The 22,260-nt window shown below is 44.7% G+C and overlaps 1 protein-coding gene, 1 long non-coding RNA gene and 2 pseudogenes across 2 annotated transcripts in view; 2 read left to right on the top strand and 2 right to left on the bottom strand.

Annotated features, from left to right (window-relative positions):
- The window catches only part of GMPS (guanine monophosphate synthase), a 50,198-nt gene extending 49,179 nt beyond the window's left edge, over positions 1-1,019 (bottom strand). Inside the window, exon 1 of the mRNA XM_061637113.1 lies at positions 520-1,019. Coding sequence (XP_061493097.1) covers positions 520-546 — 27 coding nt within the window. The 5' untranslated portion in view covers positions 547-1,019. The remainder of the gene's footprint in view (positions 1-519) is intronic.
- LOC133389451 (uncharacterized) lies at positions 233-11,348 on the top strand. The gene is made up of 3 exons (XR_009764113.1): positions 233-954; positions 6,099-6,261; positions 7,895-11,348. It is a non-coding gene; the product is annotated as an uncharacterized LOC133389451 (long non-coding RNA).
- Positions 1,931-2,049, bottom strand: LOC133389736 (5S ribosomal RNA; annotated as a pseudogene).
- LOC133389922 (5S ribosomal RNA) lies at positions 4,147-4,265 on the top strand (annotated as a pseudogene).
- Positions 11,349-22,260: the final 10,912 nt, after the last annotated feature.

Here is a 22,260-nt window from a genome sequence, read left to right as displayed (position 1 = left end):
TGCCCGGGTGCCCGCGCTGGGGGAGGCGAGTGCCAGTCACCCTTCATTCCTCCCCCTCCCCCTGTTCTCCCCCATGTGCCTGGCATGAAGCTTCTTCTTCCCTCTCCCGGAGAAGGAAGAAGGAGAGGAAAGGGCCAAAAGGGGACGCCAGGGAAATGGAGGGGATCCTGATCCTCCTCCTGCTGCGCCTGCTGCTTTTGCAGACGAAGCTCAGTGGGGGACCCTGGAAGGAGGCAAAGCGGGGGGGCAGGGTCTGCCCTCCCCATATGGCTCCCGCCTCCGACACACACACACACAAAGCCCCCCGGTGGAAGATTGGCAGGCCGGGAGAAGGGGAAAGACAACGACGACGACACGGGAAGGGAACGGAGGCGCAGCGGCGCGGCTTCTTCCGAGGCGCTCTCCTCTCCCCTCTCCCGCCCGCCCGTTTTCCTTCCTGCCGTCTTCGTTCCCTTCAGACACACTCATACACACACACACTTCTCGTCTTTCTGTTCCTCCCGCCGGCGCGGCACTGACCTTGGCGTCTCCATTGCAAACAGCCATAGAGCCGGCCGGAGAAACGCAGGAGGAGGAGACTGGGTGAGAAGGAACGCGCTCCGTCAGTCCGCAGCCACCGCTGAGAAGCAACCCGGAACGAGGCAGGCAGGAAAGAATGAAGCTGCCGCGGACGAGCCGCTGCCACTTGCTAAATACCGCTGCTGCTGCTGCTGCTGGCTGGCCTGCCTCCGCGGCCGAGATGAGCTAATCCTGCCGCCCGCCCCACCAGTACGCGCCGCCCGCGAGGAGGAGCCGGATCCCCGCGGCCCGCCTTCTTCGGGGACGGGCGGGAGAAGCAGCAGCGAGAGGCAGCGACTCGCGTAGCCCGCCTATTGACGGCCGACTAAGGCGCCAGGAGGCCGCCGGATGGGTTGCTGCCAAGGCGGGGTCAGAGAGGAAGGATGGGGGGCGAGGGTCAGTGCTGCTTCCCGGGATTGTTTGAAGCAGGGAGGGGAAAAGGGAGAGCATACTGAGGCTTATTTTCCCCTCCTTCTGTCTTTGGGAGGGGCGGGACCACGAAGTGCAGTCTGCTTTTTTAAAAACATCCGGGTCCTGAAAAGGTGCAAATCGGAGTTGGAAGTTAGTAAGAGGAAACTCGCCCCTCTCAGGAAAGGTGGAGAGGGCCGCGGCGCAAGAAGTCCTCACTGTCAAATGCGATTCTGAAATCAAAAGGAGGCAATCTTGATCGCAGTTCCCCCTCTTCCCTTAGCACTAGAGTGTTGTAGTCTTCTGCATGCTTTACCGGAGAATAAGTCTTATTCAATTCAGTGGCCTGCGTAAAAACTTGGGTCTGTAGCCAACTAAATTTTACTCAGAGTAGATCCACTGAAATTAATGGACCTATTTTAGTCATGACCATTAATTTCAATGGAGCTGCTCAGAGTATGAGTAGGATTGGATACAACCCAGGAACAGGCTTTTGAGCAAAAAAGCTAACAAATTTATTATGCCCTACGTTTTTGTAGGCTGCACTCCACAATAAATTTGTTTAGTCTCTGAGAGGTTTCATCACTCAGCTGCATAGGGAACCTGTGCTTGCTAGCTTCCCATAGGCATCTGCTGGACTAGATGGGCCAGTGGGCTGAACCAGCAGGTTTTCTTGTGTTCCCATCCAGATGTTGTTGGATAGCCAATAGTCAGGGATGAGAACTGTAGTCTCAAAGGGCCATAGGTTCCTCCTGTAGTGCATATGACAAACCTGCCACAGCCTGAATTCTGTGTTCACAGTCAGATTCCATCTCTCCCCCCCACACACACACACACATCTGTTATGTTATATGCCTTCAAGTCTATTATGACTTATGGTGACCTATGAATCTCTTTTTGGATATATTCATGGGGCTTTCATGGTAAGAAGTATTCAGAGGTGGTTTACCATTGCCTTCCTGTAAGCCTACAGTACCCGGTATTCCCAGGCAGTCTCCCATCCAAGTACTAACCAGGCCTGACCCTGCTTCGCTTCTGAGATCAGATGAGATCGGGCATGTTCAGGGTGGTATGGCCGTAGCCACATCTGTTATAAATCAATTAAATTTTATTTGTTTTGAAGGTTCCATAAATAGGGCAAGGTACAAAGATTTGAATAATTATTTTCAAACTACTTATATGAGCTTAAAAACCTAAAATTTGTTCCCCTGTCTTGTGGCTACTTCACTAGGAAGCAACAGCTCATTCTGAAGATACCCTGGGCTGCCTCCCAGGATGTGTCTGGGGCAAATAGTCTTCCTCAAGTACAGAGGAAGGAAAGCAAAAGTTTTGATCACCTCCTAATTTGAATGAAATGAAAACTGCCACCTGAATGGGATGGTCACTGCCAGTGTGTGTGTGTTGTACCTCTGCTCTCAAACGGCAAGTGTTCCATCTAGGAGTAAAATACTTTACCTTAGATGCTATCCACTTGAATAATAAAAAGGGAAACATTTTTCCTAGCACCAGGATAGGGGCAAACTGTCTCCAATACTGTCCCCCCAAGAGCTGCAGTTCAGGCCTTGATCTACAAAGGCAGAAGTGGCAGAGATCTAAGGTGGCACAATGGTCTGTACCAATGGTCTGCAGGTGGAGGATACCTTTTGAATGCCCCCTTGGGTAAAATAATAGTTATAATTCCTTCCTTCCCTCCCACCCACACACCCATGCACTTGCCAAATGAGTACAGCTGGGACCAATCTGAGTTAGGCCTTCTCTGATGTATTAGATTTCTGCTAGAAGATTTTTTTTTAAAATAAAATTTCAGGGAGGAAGCATTCAAAAGTAGTATCCCCCCCACCTGCAGTCTGAAGTGGCACACTCAGCTCTACTACCACCTCAGGATTCCATCACCTCATAATAGCAATCCTTTCACCTTTGTTATCATGCATTCTAAGAGCAGGATCAGGACTGTGCTGCCTGGCCTTCCTCTCTGGTCTCCTCTCCGCATGTTCAGCAGAAGATGAGAAAGGGCTGTACACTCCTGCAACTGTGCACACATGGGAATCCTGGTGGAATCAAGGTTCCTAATTGCAAGCACAGACATTATATAACCCTCTTCAGGTGTACAATTTAGAGTAAACCTGTGAGGGGATGAGTGCGCTGGCTCTGCCCCTCTTATTCCTATTACCCTCAACTTGCAGAAGGTGACTGAAGAGGGGAGCCTTCTGTATTGCACTGGATAATCAAGGTTCTGAAAGTCCTGAAGGCTCCCGACTTCAGACAGTTGCCCTCTACAAGTTTAGGGCAACGGTGAGGGCAGAGCGCTCTTGCTTGTTGCTCCCCTCATGTGTTAATTTACTGTAAATCAGGTGTGGGGAACCTTTGGCCCTCCAGATGCTGCTGAAATGTGACTTCCATCGGCCCCAACAAGCACGGCCAATGGCCAGGGATGATGGGAGCTGTAGCTTAGTAACATCTGGAGGGCCAAAGGTTCCCCACACCTGCTGTAAATCATAACATCTGGTTTAGGCTTATGTGTGCACAATTGTACACATGTGGGGCCCTTTCTCATCTCCAGCTGAATGTTTGGAGGTTGTGGGTAAGTCCAGTGGCCACATTTACTGCTTCCACACATTAACTGAACATGTAGATCAGTGTGATTAACCTTTTTTTTTTCTTTTTTGCCCCAAGGACCACCATTCACCCTTGGCCAGCCTTCAGGAGGGCTGCATAACAGCCATACTGTCATACACTCACAGGAGCTCTCTGTCTCTCTCACACACATTCCCTTCTCACCTAATCTGTGCAAGTTAGCTAAGGAGGGCAATAATCTCCACTCATCAAATAATCATTCTGGTGATCAGGAAGAGCGCAGTTTGCATCCCCATCCCCCCCACTCAGTGCTGCTGTGTCTACTTGTTTTCTTTTTGCCTTTCCAAAATTGGGAGAAGTCAGAAAAATTTGCTGGGGGTGGGGCTGGATGAGGCACTGAAATTGGAGGTTAGCTCCCTAGTGAGAAGAAAGCTAACACTGTGTATGGATCAAGTCTTTTATTTTCTGCCAGAGAATGGAGTTGGGTCCACTAATATCTATGGCAGAAAATTCCTAAGTTAAGGAAAGGAAGCCAGGCTGCACTGAAGTCAGCCTGAACATCCATTTCTTAGCCTGTTTGTTTTCAGTATGATAGAGGTGTACCCAGCCTATGGTCATACCACCCTGAACACACCCGATATCATCTGATCTCAGAAGCTAAGCAGGGTCAGGCCTGGTTAGTACTTGGGTGGGAGACCGCCTGGGAATACTGGGTGCTGTAGGTTTAGAGGAAGGCAATGGTAAACCACCTCTGAATACCTCCTACCATGAAAAACCTATGAGTATATACAAAAAAGATTCATAGGGTCACCATAAGTCGTAATTGACTTGAAAGCATATGACAACAAGCAGGTGTACCCTGCCCACTGCAGTGGTTCTTTGTGCTTCTCTTTCTTTGAGCAGCAGCTGTCAAAAGACTGTGCTGAGGGAGACGAAGCAGGGAGCCTCAAAACCAGGCAGGAGACGCAACTTTACAAAATTCCTTTCCCAGCAACTGTCCTTAGCACAGCCTTTGCTAACCTGGTACCCGCCAGATGTTTGTGGTACATCACCCCGGCCAGCATAACTGTGCTGGCTGAGGCTGATCGGAGTTGTAATCCAAAGCATCGGCAGGGTGCCATGCTGGCACAGGTTGCCTTGAAAAGGGCCATTCTCCCTGCCTCATGTGTCTCTCAGAGCCACCATTGGGCCTTGAAAATCAGCTGCCCTTCATTCACAACTTCATCTCTTGCCTGCATAGGCCCAGCCCTTTTTGGCCACACCAAAGCTCGACCAAGAGTTCTTTGGGCTTTTAGATGATAACAGCTTTCCTTGAGTTACTTTTGTAATCAAGGCCGATCCAAGACATCTTGCTGCCTGAGGACAAGATTCTTCCTTCCATTTCCATGTGCAGAAGCCAGCCAGGCTGGCAGTTGAATCTTATTTCAATACTGTTAATAATGGGGCGGCATCTTCCACTACATCTGTGGGCAGCAGGCCATGCATGGCAAACATAACTTTGCCCTTCAGCATTTTGCCACCATTCCCTATCCCCCAGCATCTGTCACCTGAGGCAGCCACCTCAATCTGCCTAATGACAGGACCAGCCCTGTCTACAATATTCCTAAGGATATTTAAGTGTTCCATATTAACACTGTGCAAAGATACTTTCAGCTGAGGAAAACAATTCAGATTTTGGTTTGGCTGAGTCCTCAAGTTCACTTTAAGTACACAAATGTCTTTGACTTCATTACATTAGTTTGATGTTTAGCAAATTGAAAGTTCAAACTTGATTAATTTGACAAGTTAACGAAACTGAAGTTCAAGGTTGGTCGGTTTTGTGACCAATCAGACTTAAACTGGAACTTTGCAAAATAGCTAGATTTACCAAAGGCAAATTAGACTTTTCAGCAGCAGCTCTGAAAAGACTTTCAAACAGTCACTTAAACCTCAAATAGACCCAGGAGGTTTCAGTATTGCTGCTTTTGAGTGCTTTCAGCGCTTGTGGCTGAATATCTCACTAAATCATCTGAATCCCTTTGGCTACTTTCATAAGTCCCTTACATCTTTTTCCCCCTTCAAAAAACAAAATTGTCCATGCGATTATTGTTTCACCAAACTACATTATGCATGTTCAGATGTTACTGTTTTTCATCTCTCAGGCTGCAATCCAAACAGCACATTCTTAAAACTAATTTCCATAAGAAAATCAAATAGATTTACTTCCAAGCAAGACTGAAACCCTATGCACACTTCCTTAGAGTACATATCACTGAACTCAAGATTTGAACACAGACATTAAAACGATTGACCTATAACAATGCTTTCCTTTTCATATCTACTAAGAAAGCCCTTCTGAGTACAACTGGATTTACTCCCAGGTGTTTATAGCCCAGGAGGGTAACCTTTTTCATCCTGAGGGCGCATTCCCTTGTGAGCAGCCTTCTGTGGGCCACATGCCAGTGGTGGGTGGGGCCAGAAGCAAAAAGTGGGCTTTCTACAGGCTACATTCCAGCCACACAGAAGTCAGAGGTTTTGAGACACTCACCAGCACCCACATCTCTCCCTCCTCCATCCAGGTAAGCGAGCAAGAGGTTCAAGGGCACATGCCAGCCATGCAAAGGTATTCAAGGAGGGCCTGGGAAGAGGATGTGTGGCTAGAGAGAGAAGTTCCGAGGCTGGACAGAAAGGCCTGGAAGGCTGCATTTGGGCCTTAGCCCTGGCACATAGGATTGTAGCTAGGTAAGCATTTTCTTTTATACAAGCCATCTTTAGCTTTTCATGAAAAGTGGGCTATAAATGTTTTTAAGCAATGAACTAAGTATGTGTGCTCAGAATGTGCAATGCTCAAGTTGCCATAAATGTCACTTCTGACTTGGTGCAGCATGAGAACTGAGCTGTTAGAAATGAGGGCTGGGCCAAAAATGAGGGGCATTTTTTGTTAACGCTTCCCCCCTGCATTTATATCCTCTCTTACCTCCATCATGGAATTCAAGGCAGTGGTTCTTCCAGGCAACCACCTGTCCAGGTACTGACCATCCGGGTTACCTTCAGGAAGGCAGTGGCCTCATGTATCTTCAGGCCATACCCTGGGAACATTTTCATCTGCAAAAAACCACCTTGATTTTGCCAGTTTTTGAGGGGAAGCTCGATAAAAGGGGGTAAAAGCGCTCCATGGCATGACCGACAAGGAGGCCCCAGCGTTGTCTGGCAGCCCAAGCCGTGGCTGCACTTTCTTCACACCCAATCCAGGACAGATGAAAGTATTTCTTCACACAGCACATAGTTAAACTCTGGAATTTGCTCCCACAAAAGGTAGAGATGCCCCCCCCAACTTGGATGTCTTTAAAAGAGGATTAAAAAAGATTTATTAAATAAATAAATTAGACAAATTCATGGGGGATAAGGCTATCAATGGCTCCTGGCCACAATAGCTATGCTGTACCTTCATGGCTGGAGGTAGTATGCCTCTGAGTATCTGTTGCTCAGATTCTGAGGGGGGGGAGTGCTGTGGCGCTTAGGTCCTGCTTGCAAGCTTCCCGTAGGCATCTGGTTGGCCATTATCGGACCAGGATGCTGGACTAGTTGAGCCTTTGGCCTGATCCAGCGGGACTCTTATTTTGCTCTTAGTCAGTGTAGCACTGTTTGAAATACCACACAACCACTATATTTCAGTAGTGACAAAGGGGCCATGCCTGGGATGAACAAATATGCATTCACAGCTTAATTTATGGATCCAGCCCCACCTAGCCATTAAAGATGGTATAGGAACAGAATTATGGGGCTACATCGGGGGGGGGGTAAGCAGCTCAGGCATGCAGCATCTGCTTTTTTTTTACTAGAATGCCAAGATCCACCAATAGGAGCTGGGTGCAAAATCATTGCTGAGGAAGGGCCAACAGACTCAGAATTAAGAAACAGGGTGCCTCTGAGCACATGTTCTATCCAGGAATTTGCTTTCAATGCCAGAAGTGAACTCGCAGTCCTGGCACTCAAAATCCTTCCCTGGTCTCTCCCCATCTCCAGCTTTCTTCCTCTCAGCAGTTGAAGTTTAGAAATGAAAAAGTATTTGTGTTATTATTGTTAAACAATTGGGAATCAGAATCCTAGGTGATCTACTGCAAATGTGAAGGTATAGCCTGAAACTGATTTTATTTTTTCCTCTTTGAGTTTTATCTCTTTAGTCCTCTTTTAATATCACTCTCCTTGAATTGTCAGGTATATTTTATGTATTTTAATTTATTTTAATGTGTTGTGTTTTTGTTTACTGTGTACGATTGCATTGTGAGCTGCCCTGAGTGCCTCATTGTGGGGTAGAAGGGAGGGTTAGAAATTGTTTAAATAAATAAATAAATATTTTTTTTAAATCACACAGACCTACCAGTAGATCTCGGTCTTATCTTCTGCTGCCCACCCCTGAGCTACACGCTGTCTTCCTGAAGTTCCAGGGGCAACTTTCAGAGAATGCTTTAAAATAAAAACACCTATACTAGAGGCAGGATAGTAGGATTCCGTGACCAATCATGGACTACTAATCTGCTCCCACTCTTACTTCCAATATATACATTTTGGCTAGAAAACTGCATTGCAAAATTCAGAGAAGTGCAAATTTTGAAGGATGGCTGTGTTTTGGTTCTAGAATTGTTTGGGAAAGTCCAAATTAGGTAGGTTCACTTTTACATGCAAACTGAATCAAATCTCTCCCCCATCCCTACTTCCCACCAGTCTCCTTGGAGTCTTATCACCCCTTCCTAAGCCTCTCCTTTCCACTCCCTAAAACTTTTGAGTCTTTTGCCCAGTAGTGGCTGTTATGATAGGGCAGAATGAATGAGCTACCCTCTTGACACTGGTATTGCTTCAGCTCACCTGGATGGGGCTGGTGTGGACCAGGGTGGGGGTGAGGCTGGGGATGTGCTGATGCTGCAGTGGAGCCAATCAGATGCTTCCTCCAGTGTGACTGCAGAGCCCCCGCCCTTGCTGCTGCCCTATCCTGCCCCATCCAGGTGCAGTGACACCAGTATCAGAAGGGCAGCTCTGTGGCTCTGCCCCACCACGGGCAGCAGCTCCCAGTTGGGTGTTCATTCTTGCACCATTGGATCATGTCCCTCTTTTGCTGGTTTTTGAATGTAACCTAGAGGAAGGATAGGTAACCTTTCCACCTCCTCTGAAGCTGAACTGCACAGCCCACAACCCTGCTTCCTCCTTAAACAACAGTTCATCTGTTAATTGTTTCTTTTAATATATTATTTCAGTAATATATTATTCAGTAATATATTATTTCCCTATTTTTGGAAATCATATCTCCATTGCTTTCCTGAGTACCTTATATTTTTGCTCTGCTACCTAGTCTAAACAATCTAAAGTTACCCAGACTTGGCTTTTTTATCTTTTAGTTTCTGGGCGAGCTCAACCGGACAGACAGCAGCCTGTTCTCTGGCAGAATAGAGCAAGGGTTGCAGTGGGAAATGGTTTCTTTAGTATACATCTAAGCTAAATTCTCTCTCAGTCATTCATATTCTGAAAGAGCTTATTCCCTGAACACGGATAAGTAGTCTGCTGCAGATGTGTTTAGAGACATGTTATGAAGATGCGGAAATGTAGTAATGCCAGTGTCACAGAGTGCATTTTGTAGGATGGGACAAGACTGTAGCTCGGTGTGGAACACATGATTTGCATCCTGAAGATCCCAGCTATATTCCCCAGCATCTCATTTTAAAACGGAGGTGGGGAACCTTTTTGATCAAAGGGCCACATTCCCTTGTGGAGAACTTCTGGAGGCCACTTCCCAACAATGATTCATCAGTGAATCCAAAAGACCACATACCCATCTCATTCATTCACACACACAGGGAACCCTAAAGGATTGCTTCATCCCCTACATACCCAACGAATCACTGTGTACTGCTGGAGACAGAATACGCAGATACCATCCTGTCAGGAAGTCTGTTCTGCATGATGTGGAAATTGGACCTTTAGTGCGGTGGCACCCACCCTTTGGAACTCCTTCCCACTGCATATCAGACAGGCGCCTCCTGTATTTTTTTTTCAGTGTCTGCTAAAGATCTTTATGTGTCTTGGATTTGCATTGATTTTATGCATGTGCTTTTGTTGTTTTAAACTCTTTTTATACTTATCATTGGTTTTTAAATTGCTTATATATATACAGTTGATTTTACTGTTTTTATATACTTAATTGTTTTATATGTGCTATTGTAAATCATTTTGAGTTATGAGCAGCAATTCATAACTGCAAGAAACAACAACAGCCCTGGAAAACTACTGCCAGTTAGAGAGCAGTCAGTAACAGCCTGGATGGAGTGTCAGTCTGACCCAATATAAAGCAGCATCATTCATTCATATGGTACTAGATGTTGCAGAAGGAGAGGGTGGGAACAATCCTACAATGTTTAGTTCCCATCTGAGACTCATACCCAAGCCAAATGTCTGTCAAAGGAGGTCATTTTCCCACATTTTCCAAAAAAAAAAGGTCTCATGTCTTGGAATATTTATTATTTTCCTTGGATTGGAAGATCTGTCAAATTGTTTCTTATTATGCATGCAGAAATGTGTCGCATTTTATGAGAGGGACAGCTGCATAACAGGACAATCTCTCGTAAGCTGCATGTCAATTCTTGCTCATGCTACAAACTAGAAAGAGAAGCCAAAAACAGAGAGATTAGCAAAAGAAAAATGAAAAGGGAACAATGAAACAGGCACTTGCTTTATATTTGCATTACACACACACACACACACACACACACACACACACACACATTTTTATGCCTATTATATGAACTGAGTTTAGCACCTAGTCAAAACATATTTAGAAAGATAAATGAGGCAAACGGATGAATTTAAATAATTCCTTTCTTTTAAAAAGTAAAGCTGTTTATGACACTAGTGTTCTGTAATTAATCTCCTGTCATCCACAAGAGATGGGTCACTATGCAAGCTTCTTCATTTATTGTCTAAGATTGACTTTGTGTTAATGTTTACAAAGGTATCTCTAATGAGAATAGCCAGGTTGCAACATTCTCTTTCTCTCTGTCATACTCCATTGTGACTCCAGCCCCTTTCTTCCCAGAGCTTGGAAAAGTTACTTTTTTGAACTACAGCTCCCATCAGCCCCAGTCAGCATGGCCACTGGATTGGGCTGATGGGAGCTGTAGTTCAAAAAAGTAACTTTTCCATGCTCTGTTTCTTCCACTGCATTGTCAATGCAAGAGCTGATGAAGGTTCAGAGGAAGGGGCGATATGTTGCTTTACAATATTTTGGCATCAGTTAAAGATCTTATTCTTTATGGGAGCTTCTGGTCTGTCTCTTGATGAAAATTGAAATTATTAGCAGCTTTCCATTGCCTTATCTGCTTTCTTTTACACATTATAATATTATCCATAAGAACAGCCCTCCTAGATCAGACCAAAGGCCCATCTAGTCCAGCATCCTGTTCTCACAGTGGCCAACCAGATGCCTATGGAAACCCCACAAGAAGGACTTAAGCACAAAAGGACTTTCCCCTCCTGTGGTTTCCAGCAACTGGTATTGAGGCATCTTACCTCTGATAGTAGAGAGAGAACACTGGTGTGTGTGGGGGGGAGCCCCTTCCAGATTGTTACTATTTTCAGGCGGGATTCAGTCACGTACTGACAAATTCAGGTTGCACAAATAAAACTGATTTGGAGCTCTTGCGCAGCAAACCCACTTCCCCAAAAGATCAGACCTTTTGTGATAAGGAAAGTGAGAGGAAAATACAGTGGAAAATGTGGGATAAACCTTGCTTTGATTCAACATTATATAGTCTCCCTGCAAACACATTAAAGTGCTTATTAAATAGCCAATGTTGTCTCATCTCCTTGCAAACAAAGGATGAATGTTCAATGAAAAGGTTGCCTGGTAGCAAACTGTGTTTTTTTCTTTTTACTATTTTTTTACTGATGTTAGCTGCCTTGAATGTTCCTTAAGATGTGGAAAGGCAGAATACAAATCCTTTAACAAATACATGAAATAAAGTATTGTTTCATGATGCCGATTCTGGAAAGGGAGGAACCAAGAGGCAGTCAGGAAACCACAGTTTTTTTAATGTTTAAAATACATTCCTATATGTCATTTTCTTCTGTCTTACAGTGATAACTCATGGTTAACTGGATGAACATAGCCAAACAAAAATGAGAGAGAGGGGGGGTAATATATAATTTTCCAAGTTCAAGGTTCTAGTTTTGGTGAACAAAGCCCTATACAGCTTGGGACCAGGATACCTGAAAGACTATCTTAGCCCTTATATTATACAGTGACTGTATACTATAGTCAGCGTAGATTTTTCACATTCTGCAATGTTAAATTGAGAATACCCCCACATGCCATTCTGATGCTTCCCATAAGCTCATTTCAAAACAAAACCTTACAAAACTTATAGAAACGCTTGCTTAACAACCCTCTCAATTTTCATGGTGACACACAAAACAGACAGAGAGAATAGAGAGTTCAAAGTCTAAAGAGAGAGAGAAAAACCCAGACCCCTTTTGGTCTTTTCTGTGAGTTCTCATAATCTGTTGAAATTCATTAAAAATCAGCCATGTACACAGAGGACCTGTTATCCTGTTACTGACCTTGCCCCATACTCTGACCTTCATCTTCTGCAGTTTAAAAGTTTAAAAAATGCCTAGCTGATTTTTAATTAATTTAAGAAATTTTGCATTGAACTGAATGATGATGTCGGGCATGATCAGTAAGAATCAACTGTCAGTATTCTAAAAGCCAGACTCCCAGCTGCTTGGCTTGCCTAATCGGGGCCACACCCACACCGGACTTTGATTTCACTTGAGACAGTCATGGCTTCCCTCAGAGAATCCTGGGAAGTACAATTTGTGAAGGGTGCTGAGAGGAGACTGCTATTCTCCTGACAGGTCCAGTGGCCAGGGTGGTTTAACAGTCAGCCAAGCTGATTGAAGCTCTGTGAGGGGAACAGGGCATCTCCAAGCAACTCTCAGCACCCTTTACTAACTACACTTCCCAGGATTCTTTGGGAGAAGCCATGAGTGCCTAAAGTGAAATAAAGGTCTGGTGTGGATGTGGCCAAGGACAGCTTTGGTTTAAATTTGGGTGGGAGGCTACATGTGCCTGCTGTAGAATAAAAAGGTGGGGGAACACTGAAATTATACTGTTCACAAAGTTTTCCTTTTGGAAAGGAAAGGGTTTTCCCCTCTGCCCAGAGCTCACCCATCCAATCTCCTCCCTTCCCCCTCTTCCTACCCTCCCTGCCCCTCCCCCAGGTCAGTATTGGACTATGACCTGGGAGACCAGGGTTCGAATCCCCACATAGCCATGAAGCTCACTGGGTGACCTTGGGCCAGTTACTGCCTCTCAGCCTCAGAGGAATGCAATGGTAAAACCACCACTGAATACCATTTACCATGAAAACCCTATTCATAGGATCACCATACGTTGGGATCAACTTGAAGGCAGTCCATTTCCATTTTCAAACATGATTGCACAGAAATAAATCCCATTGAACTCAAAAAGTATGCAACTGATCAAACCCACCCTCCCTTCTCCTCCTTCCTATCTCCTCCCTCTTGCCCCTTCCCTCCCCCTCCAATCCCCTCCTTCCCCCTCCCCTCCCCATGGTCAGTTTTACCTATCTTAAGCATGATTGCATGGGAATAAATACCATTGAACTCAATAAGCATGCAGATTATCAAGCCTGCCCTCTCCTGCCCTTTCCTTTGCCCCTCCCCCTTCAATCCCCTCCTTCCCTGTCCCCCTCTTTCCACTCCCCTCTCTCTTCCCTTTCTCCTTCCCTCTCCTCTCACCTCCCTCTGTTCCCCATGGTCAGTTTTACCTATCCTAACCATTATTGCATAGGAGTAAATTCCACTGAACTCAATAAGAATGCAAATGATCAGACCTGCCTTTCCCCCCTTCCCCTCCCCCTCCCCTCCCCTCTTCCTTCCTCCTCATGATTGCACGGGAGTAAATCCCACTGAACTCAATAAACATGCAAATGATCAAACCTGTCATTCTCCCCTCCCCCTCCAGCCTGCTCCCAACCCCCTCCTCCCCTCTGTCCTTCCTCCCCTCCCTCCTCCTCCTCCCCATCCCCTGTGGTCTGTTTTACCTATCCTAAGCTTGATTGCAGGGAAGTAAATCCTACTGTACTCAATAAGCATGCAAATGATCAGTCCATTCTCAGCAAGCTTGCACAGGATCCCATTTCTTACCTCTCGGATTAAAAAGCAGAGAAATTCACTAATAGGCAAAAAAAACCCTTGCAGTTTAAGAACGTACCTATAGCCCACAGATATTTCTATCAAACTTTAAAAAGCAGGGAAATTGGGCAGCTATAGTGAATGCACCAGGGGAGCAGGAGACCTGACCTCCTCTCTGAGATATTGGACTTCCCTAAAACTTTGTCAAAATGCAAATACAATTGGGGTTGGTCTTTCACAGTCCAGTCCACTTCCTGTGTAGCTTGGAAGAATTTGGTAACGTGCCTCTGAGCATATGGTGAGTGGTGGTAACACCTGCAATCAGCCCAAATAATAGAAACAAGACATGTGCTATGCTGATCTTGTTTTAGTAGGGAGGAAGCAACAGTATTAAGACAGTTGACATAGTTCAGATAGTCACTTCAAATATGTCTGATTTACTTTGCAATTTCAGTGAAGGTTCCTATAGGAAATCATTTTCTTTTGCTTCTATTTCTGTGAATATGTGAAGTATAGCAACACTTCGCAAAATTTACACTAAAAAAGGTCCAAAAATATTGTGGAATAATGGCACTGACTATTCTGCAGATTAGTCTCCAGTGGACATCAGGAGTGTCTCAGTTTGCACAAGATAAAACAGTGGGAGGTGAAATATATTCTAGATGTGCTCTATGTTTTTAATTGACCATGCCCACCTTGCCTTAAATGAAGTGGTTTAAACATAGCACCCAGAAAATATGCATCTTGGGCAGGCTAAGTTTGTTTTTTCCAACAGCTAGAGTCATTCCTGAAGGAACAACATATTGTAATCAGACCGATTTTACATCAAACTTCAGTTTCAGATTCAACTGTTAATGCACCCAAAATAGAAATAGAACATAACCTCCAATTTGAAACACAAAAGGCTGTCTTCACCATCATATGACACTGACCAATAAAAAGGCTTTGAAATTAATAAAAATAAATTTGACATGGGTTTCTAGGACGAATAATGAGAGAAATAAAATTTTCTAGATTAGATTCTCTGTAGAAATAATAGTAATACAGGAATGAAGCAAAGTAAGAACACCACATACGAAAATGTAATTCTCCATCTTTGAAGATGGCAGGTATTGCCACCACTCACCATATGCTCAGAGGCACATGTTACCAAATTCTTCCAAGCTACATAGGTAGTGGATTGGACTGTGAAAGACCAACCCAAATTGTGTTTGCATTTTGACAAATTTTTAGGGAAGTCCAATATCTCAGAGAGGAGGTCAGGTCTCCTGCTCCCCTCGTGCATTCACTATAGCTGCCCAATTTCCCTGCTTTTTAAAGTTTGATAGAAATATCTGTGGGCTATAGGTACATTCTTAAACCGCAAGGTTTTTTGCCTATTAGTGTATTTACTTTATAATGGGTGGAGAACCTTTCTGGCTCCAGGGGCCAGATCTTTATCTGGACCCATCTCACAGGCCAACTTTGACAGGTGGGCACAGCAATACACCTGTCAATCACATGATGTCATATGATTGACAGGTGTCAAAATCCCTTGCACTTGGAACCTCTGCTGTGGAATCAGAGCTTGAAAGGAGGGGGTGGGGGACTTGGAAAGCCTGCCTGTGCTAATCCCTTCAACCTCTGAAAAGGATCAACATGGGGTGGGCTTTCTAAAGCAAGCAGACCAAGACTTTTTCTTCATAGTTGCTAGTTTTGCAGCACTCTTTGAAGCAGTCTTCCCTCCTTTAAAAATCGCTGGAGCCTCCTTACGAGGACTGTCTCAAAATATTTTGCAGTGCAGCTTGAAGCATCCCCTACGTGCCCCTCTAAAGATTGCTCTGGTGATCTTCAAGGGCGGGGATTGCTTCAAACAGTGCTTACTTGGATTGCTCTCTCTTCGCATCAGCCAGTGCTTAGTGCTGAGTTCAGGTGTGCGAGAGAGCTCCCTGCAGTGAGAAGGGAAAGCAATCCTGCTGAACGCTTGATTCTTGCTTTGCACAGCACTTCAAAGCCTCCCCACGGTACTTTTGGCAGCTGCACAAAGCGGGCTTTGGGCAAGCGCCACGCTTACCTGTATGACATCAGGTGTAGGGCGGGTGGATGTAGCTTGCCCAAAAAGGCCTGGCAGGCCAAATTGGGAAGACTGGCAGGCCATAATTGGCCCACGGGCTGAAGGTTCCAATCCCCTGCTTTATGTCATCTGGGATCTACTTTATGAATCACTGCTTGTTGTGCTCAGCCCTCCCATATGGTAAAAGTACCATATCATTGCTCTGCGGAAGAAATATGCCTTTGAATACCAGTTGCTGGGGACCGTGAGCAGGAGAGTGCTATTGGAACGTCCTGCTTGTGGGCTTCCCAGGGCATCCATGTGAGAACAATATGCTGGACTAGATAGGGCCTTTTCTGTGAATACACAATAAAAAGGATGTCCAGAGGCATCCTTAGTAGATATTTGGGGGATTAAGAGTTGTATGCAGCTACCCTGCACTCAGAGTAGACCCCTTGAAATTGGAGGATCTAAGTTAGTCACAGCGATACAGTTCAACAGGCTTACTTTGAGTAAAAGTTAGTTGAATACAACCCTAAAGGTTTTTCGTGTTGTGTAAATAAACTAACCAAGCAGTTCTCTGTTTTGCTCACTAGAGGTTGCTAGTTGTCTTTTTGTAACAGATGAATGTGCACTTATAACAAAATGCATACAAAAACTGGTTTTTTTTGCAGATATGAATACAAAGTTCATCAAGACAAACAGCAACAACTCTTGAGTCCCATTTTCAGGCTGCAATCCTATCCTATGCATGCTTTCCTGGGATTAAGAGCCACTATACATGCTTGGGCTCAGACATGCCGGGGCCCTTGGGCACAAACCTGCCCCGGCCCCCAGTGCTCCCCTTCCATGATTTGAGGCAGGATCGCTCCCGCGGATCGCACGGCAACAGCTCCTAGAGCCCCCATCATTCCCTTGCTCAACCTAAGGAGCTGAAGCCTCTGCCGCCACCTTGGTTAAGGGCAGCGCTGTGCCCGCAACCGCACAACAGCCAAGAAAGGTAGGTTGAGCAAGAGAATGGCGGGGGCTCTGCAGCTCTCGCCATGAGATCTGTGGCAGCGATCCTGCTGTGAATCGCGGAAGGGGAGCAGAGGGGCCCCTGTAGTCTCAGGGGCCCTCGGCCAGGGCCTCACCTGCTTGGGCTTGCTTCTGGGTAGACATGTATAGGATTGCTCACCTAGGACTTAATATTTGAACACAGATACTACATCAGTCACAAAAAAGAAAAGGGCAGATCCTTTTCCATCACGTTAATATTTTCTGTAAACAGAAGTTGTGCAAATGGTCTGGAGATATCTCATGAATGCAGTATGATTCACTGAAAACACTGACACTCATATTCCCTATCTAACAAAATGAAGTATGAAAAATATGTATGGAAAGTTATCTTAGAGCTCTTTTTACCTTGACCTTGTTCCACTTCAGCAATCACACCCCTCCTGCCCAGTTTAAATTAGAACAGCTTTCTTTGTAGAATCGTATTCTTAGGTGGTTTGCAGGGCTGTGGAGTCGGTATGCCAAACCTTCAACTCCGACTCCTCTATTTTTCTACGGTCCGACTCCACCCAAAATTGCTTCCTACCCTGGAAAGCGCTGTAAATGTCTTTTTAAATTGGAAGCTCTCGTAGGAGCATTTTTATCACAGCCTGAATATGTGCTGATCTTGGCATTACAGCATTTGTCTTCATCTGGGTCCTGTGTCATACACACTGACACACAAAATGTTTTCCATCTTGAGTTATGGTGAAATGCTCAACTACAGCTGACTTCATGGGAAGCTTCTTTGACATTTTGAATTTATATTTTTAAAAAATTGTCAATCAAAATTTATTTTGAAGTCGGAGCCGGTACATTTCTACCGACTCCACCCAAAATTGCTCCCGACTCCAACTCCACAGCCCTGGTGGTTTGTGCAGGGCTCGCTCTATAGCGGAGCCAATGTAGCTCTTAATATAAATAAACTATTAGATAAGCCTATAACAATATTTTATACCAGGACAAGGTCTCACTCTTGTTACACTTACATAGCTTTATGGGTGTTTTCTGTTCAATTCTTGGAATTTCTGCTGTGGCTGAAACGCTGTTTTAAACCTCTGCAGCACATTTGTTTGTGTATTGGGCTGCATCCAGACTACGTTACAGAGCAATACTATACATATCTATTCAGAAGTCAACCCCATAGAGTGCAATGGGGCTTACTCACAAGCAAGTATGCACAGAATAGCACCCTAAATTGTACTTCGGTCCCAATGAAATCAGTGGGACAAGTTAGTCATTCCCATTGACAGTGCAATCCTAACCATGTCTACTTAGAAGTAAGTCCTATTGAATTCAATAGGGCTTATGCCCAGATAAATTAAGTACTGCTCACGTAGCCTGTATCCAACCTTAATCCTCCTTTTCAAACCAAAAAAACTGTATTTCAGACCTAAAGTAGATGACATATTTACTGCACTTGTAGAAATAACACCTGCAGGGCACCCAGTCCAGATTTACTTATAAAAACCCAAGTGGTGAGATGTGAACACACATTTGTATCCTGTTGAGACAAGGCTAAACTTGCTTGAATAGAAGTGTTGTAACTACCAGGTGGCCTTTAGTCCTCTTCTGGTCAAAGGCAGTGTGTCCCTCCACTCCCTTCTGCAGTCTCAGGGGAACTGGCAGTTAAAGCATAATAATATAGGAAGGCGCCTTCTACTGAGTCAGGTCACTGGTCCCTTTAGCTCGGTATTGCCCACATCAGGGGTTCCCAAATCTTCTTCCATGAACCACTTGAAAAGAGCTGATGGTTTTAGCAGACCACTTAATGATATTTATGTCGGTTGTAGCAATTGTAATGCTCTGGCTAGATGCTGTATGATTTTTAATTGTATTTTTGTTGCTTCTTTTATTACTTATATTGCATTTTATGGTATTACAATCTGCATTCCATAGAATTCAAGCTGTAATATAACAAAACACAATCTAAGAAATACCATTATGAATATTTAATGCAGCCATGTCCAGACCACCTGAATGAAGCGCATGGAGGTGGTGGTCCATGGACCACAGTTTGGAAACCCCTGGTCTACACCGATTGGCACTGAACCTGGGACCTTCTGCATGCAAAGCAGATGCCCTACCACTGAGCTATGGCCCTTTCCCCTAGCTACAGCCCTTCTCCTAGGGTTCTTCCTGGCAGGGAAGGGGGAAGTAAGCTGCCTGCAGGTGTATATTCTCTAGCTAAGACTGAGGCCAGGTTGGTCTTCCCTTTGCCATGGTGTTCTTCCCAAAACAGAGAGGATGCAACCTCCCAGTAGCCTTCTGACTAGGGCAAAGGGCAGCGTGTCCTTCTCCCTGGTGCTGAAGTACAGGGCAATGCAGGGTAAGAGCCAAAAGAAGCTGGCATACATTTGGAAGTTTGTTAGGGTTGCCTGGTAGAAAGGAGGGCAAGGGCTCGGCACCTTTCATCACTGCACAGAAGTAAAAATGTGTCCTCTCACTCTCGCATGACAAGTTGCCCTGCCCAAATCTCTTCTACGCACTCGAGGGTCAGGAACCCTGTCCACATTTGCATCTGGTCCCATGAAATGTGGCATTCCTATGCTGACCTGACTAGGTGAAAGACTATTTCTGATCATAGAGAGACATTTACTTTCCAGCCTCAAGAGCACAGGGAGGCAGGGGATTAAGATCTGCCCAGAGAGCAGGCAGATCCCACAGAGAAGCAAAAGGCAAGTCCAAAATAGCACCCACAATACTGGAAAGGTCGTGCAAAGTAAAATTATTTTATCAGGTGTGTAAGTTATAGTAGCAAGCAGGGATTTAGCTTAAATGCCAGTGGACAGCTCTAGAACGTAAATTACAGTCGGGAACCTTGAGTGCTGGTATTCCGCTCTAATTATAATCAATGACATCAAGCTTGAGACATTGAGCTGTGAATCACTTATTCTGGAGTAGTCTAAGAATTATCCCATTAACATCAAAGGAACTAACTGCATAGGAAAGTGGTAATCCATAATGTAGACTCTCATACTGTGGCCTGGGAGCACCATTCAGGTGGTCCACAGAAATGTTGTGAAACAATGGAAAATATCTATTCTTAGCCATGCACATTTTTCAAATTGGTATCACTCTGCTACACTACATATGTAGCTTGACTTGGTTGTTGGACACAGTTCAGCTAACTTACATCTATAATTTGTGTTGGTCACAGTTTCAGCTGTGCGCTTGTATGAGTTTCATCGGGTGATCCTAACCACAGCAGGGAAGTAATGTTTGCTTCTGTACAGTAACTACGAATTTGTAGCTGTTAATTAAGAACAATAACAAAAAAGCAACAAAAATTGCAGTAGTGTTTCTGCCCTCCCTCAGTATGCCCGTGTTTGTAAGCTTACGAACATTACACCTGAGTTCACAAAACCTTGCTCATAAAATAGACATATCTATGTTAGAAAGGCAAGACTTATGGATGTGATTTGATTTGCAGAATAAAAAAAGTTTATTAAATGGTCCGCCAAGACCTGCAGCAATTTTCACGTGGTCTGCGGGAGAAAAGTTTTGAGAATCACTGCATTGCAGAATGCAAGTCATGCTGAATTCCTATAAAGTGATAACTGGAGGAAGATTTAAAGCACAGATATGGCAAGTGGGAAGAGGATGTTATACCCCTCAAACTGCCTGTCCCACCTGCTTTTCTCCTGGCAGGGGTTACTTACAGCATGAAAGTGTACCTAGGCTAGGAAGAGAGTAAGCCCCGTTTAATACAGTGCAACTTCTGAATAAACATGGATAAGATTGAGCTGTCAGGCTACAATCCTAGTATACTTAGTAATAGTCTCACTGAATGTAGTGAGACAATTCAAATTAATATGGGACCAGTCCTATATTAGACTAGTACCCAAAGGGCCAAGACATCATCTGCCCTTTATCTGAATGTGAAGGAGAAACAGCCACTGCCAAGGAGGGGTGCCCAATCATGCTGCCAGTGACAGAAATGCCAGGTCACAGATGAGGCTATTGCACCATGGTGGCTCAGGGGTTAATAATAAACTTTACCAGGGTACTGGGCCGTTGGTATCTACCCAAAGCTGCTCACCCCTGAAAAATAGCAAATTATTTCTGCAGGTAGAATTTTTAAAACAACTTTATGTTCTTGAGTTGTCTAATATATATTAATGGCCCAGCTATAAACACACTTCTTCGATTTATGAACAGCAGGACTCACTCATTCATTTAAGGGTACTGTCTATGTAAGAGTCAGGCTGGTTCCAGGACTTAGGTGACCCTGGGGAAAATGCCCTCGTAGTAAGCACGTCCAATAGCCAACAGGCAGAGGAACAATCAGTGACAAAGCAACCACTGCAGCCACTCCCCAGAGGGAGAGGACACCACCTGCCTTCTGTCTGGATGGGAAGAAGGAAGAGCTATCATCAAGGAGGAGTGCTCTGAAGGAGGCCCAGTCATGGAGAACATGCTACTGCTGCACCACGGTGGATCAGGAGAGAATGACACATAGGAACATGAGAAGCTGCCATACACTGAGTCAGACCCTCAGGGTGCTGGTGTTTTGGCATCTGCCGAAGGCTGTTAGGCCCTGAGATGTCTATTTATGCAAGATTAGTCACCTTATTCCTTTGCTTTGGTGTAACAATCCCATGTAGGGTTGCCACATTTCTCTTTGGGCAGGTTTACCACTTGACACATTTAGCAGGTAAGGTTTTCCCTCTTCATTATATTTGCATGACAAGAAAAAGGCTTACCTGTTGAATTAATGGGACTGGAGCTTTACCAGAAAAAAAGTTGGCCATCCTGTCTCTGTACAGTGCAGTGGATGTAATGCAAATTAGAAGTTGCATTTTGGCTTCCTCTCTGATGAGATGAACAATGCAGTCCATAAAAGTTTATGCCATTAAAAAATCATTATCTTTAAGGTACAACAATTTTGTTTTTACTACAACAGATTGACATAGCTACTCTTATGGTAACTGCCTTGGAAGTAAACTCTAAAATAAGTAGAATTAACCTTCAATTAAGGTGTTTAAACTGAACTGGGACTTCCTCCCTGCAGTTCTGAGAATGTTCAACAGAAAGCAAAAATTAACTAAAAGGTGAAATCCACAGTTGGGCAATACCTTTATTAGTACCAACTAAAATGTTATAGGAACACAAAGCTGCTTTATAGTTATACTGAATTAGACCATTGGTCCATCTAGCTCAGTATTGCCTACACTGACTGGCAACTGCTCTTCAGGGCTTCAAGCATCAAGTCTTTTCCAGCCCTACCTTGAGATTCAGCAGATTGAATCTGTGACCTTCTGCACACAAATGTGCAAGCTTTTGAGTTCTCCAGAACTCTTCATCAGACAAGATAGCACACAAAATGGGGGTAGAGGAGGAAGAGGTTATTAAAAGCCAGGATCCTGAAGCCTTGGGATCTGCATTTAGACTCAAGTCTTACAGTGCAATTCAATACATCTACTCAGAAGTAAGCTCCATTGGGGTCCATGGGACTTACTCCCAAG

Source organism: Rhineura floridana, chromosome 7 (assembly GCF_030035675.1).
Source record: "Rhineura floridana isolate rRhiFlo1 chromosome 7, rRhiFlo1.hap2, whole genome shotgun sequence".
Taxonomy (NCBI): domain Eukaryota; kingdom Metazoa; phylum Chordata; class Lepidosauria; order Squamata; family Rhineuridae; genus Rhineura; species Rhineura floridana.
The sequence above is the reverse complement of the archived record's forward strand: the minus strand, read 5'-3'. Positions and strand labels throughout refer to the sequence as shown.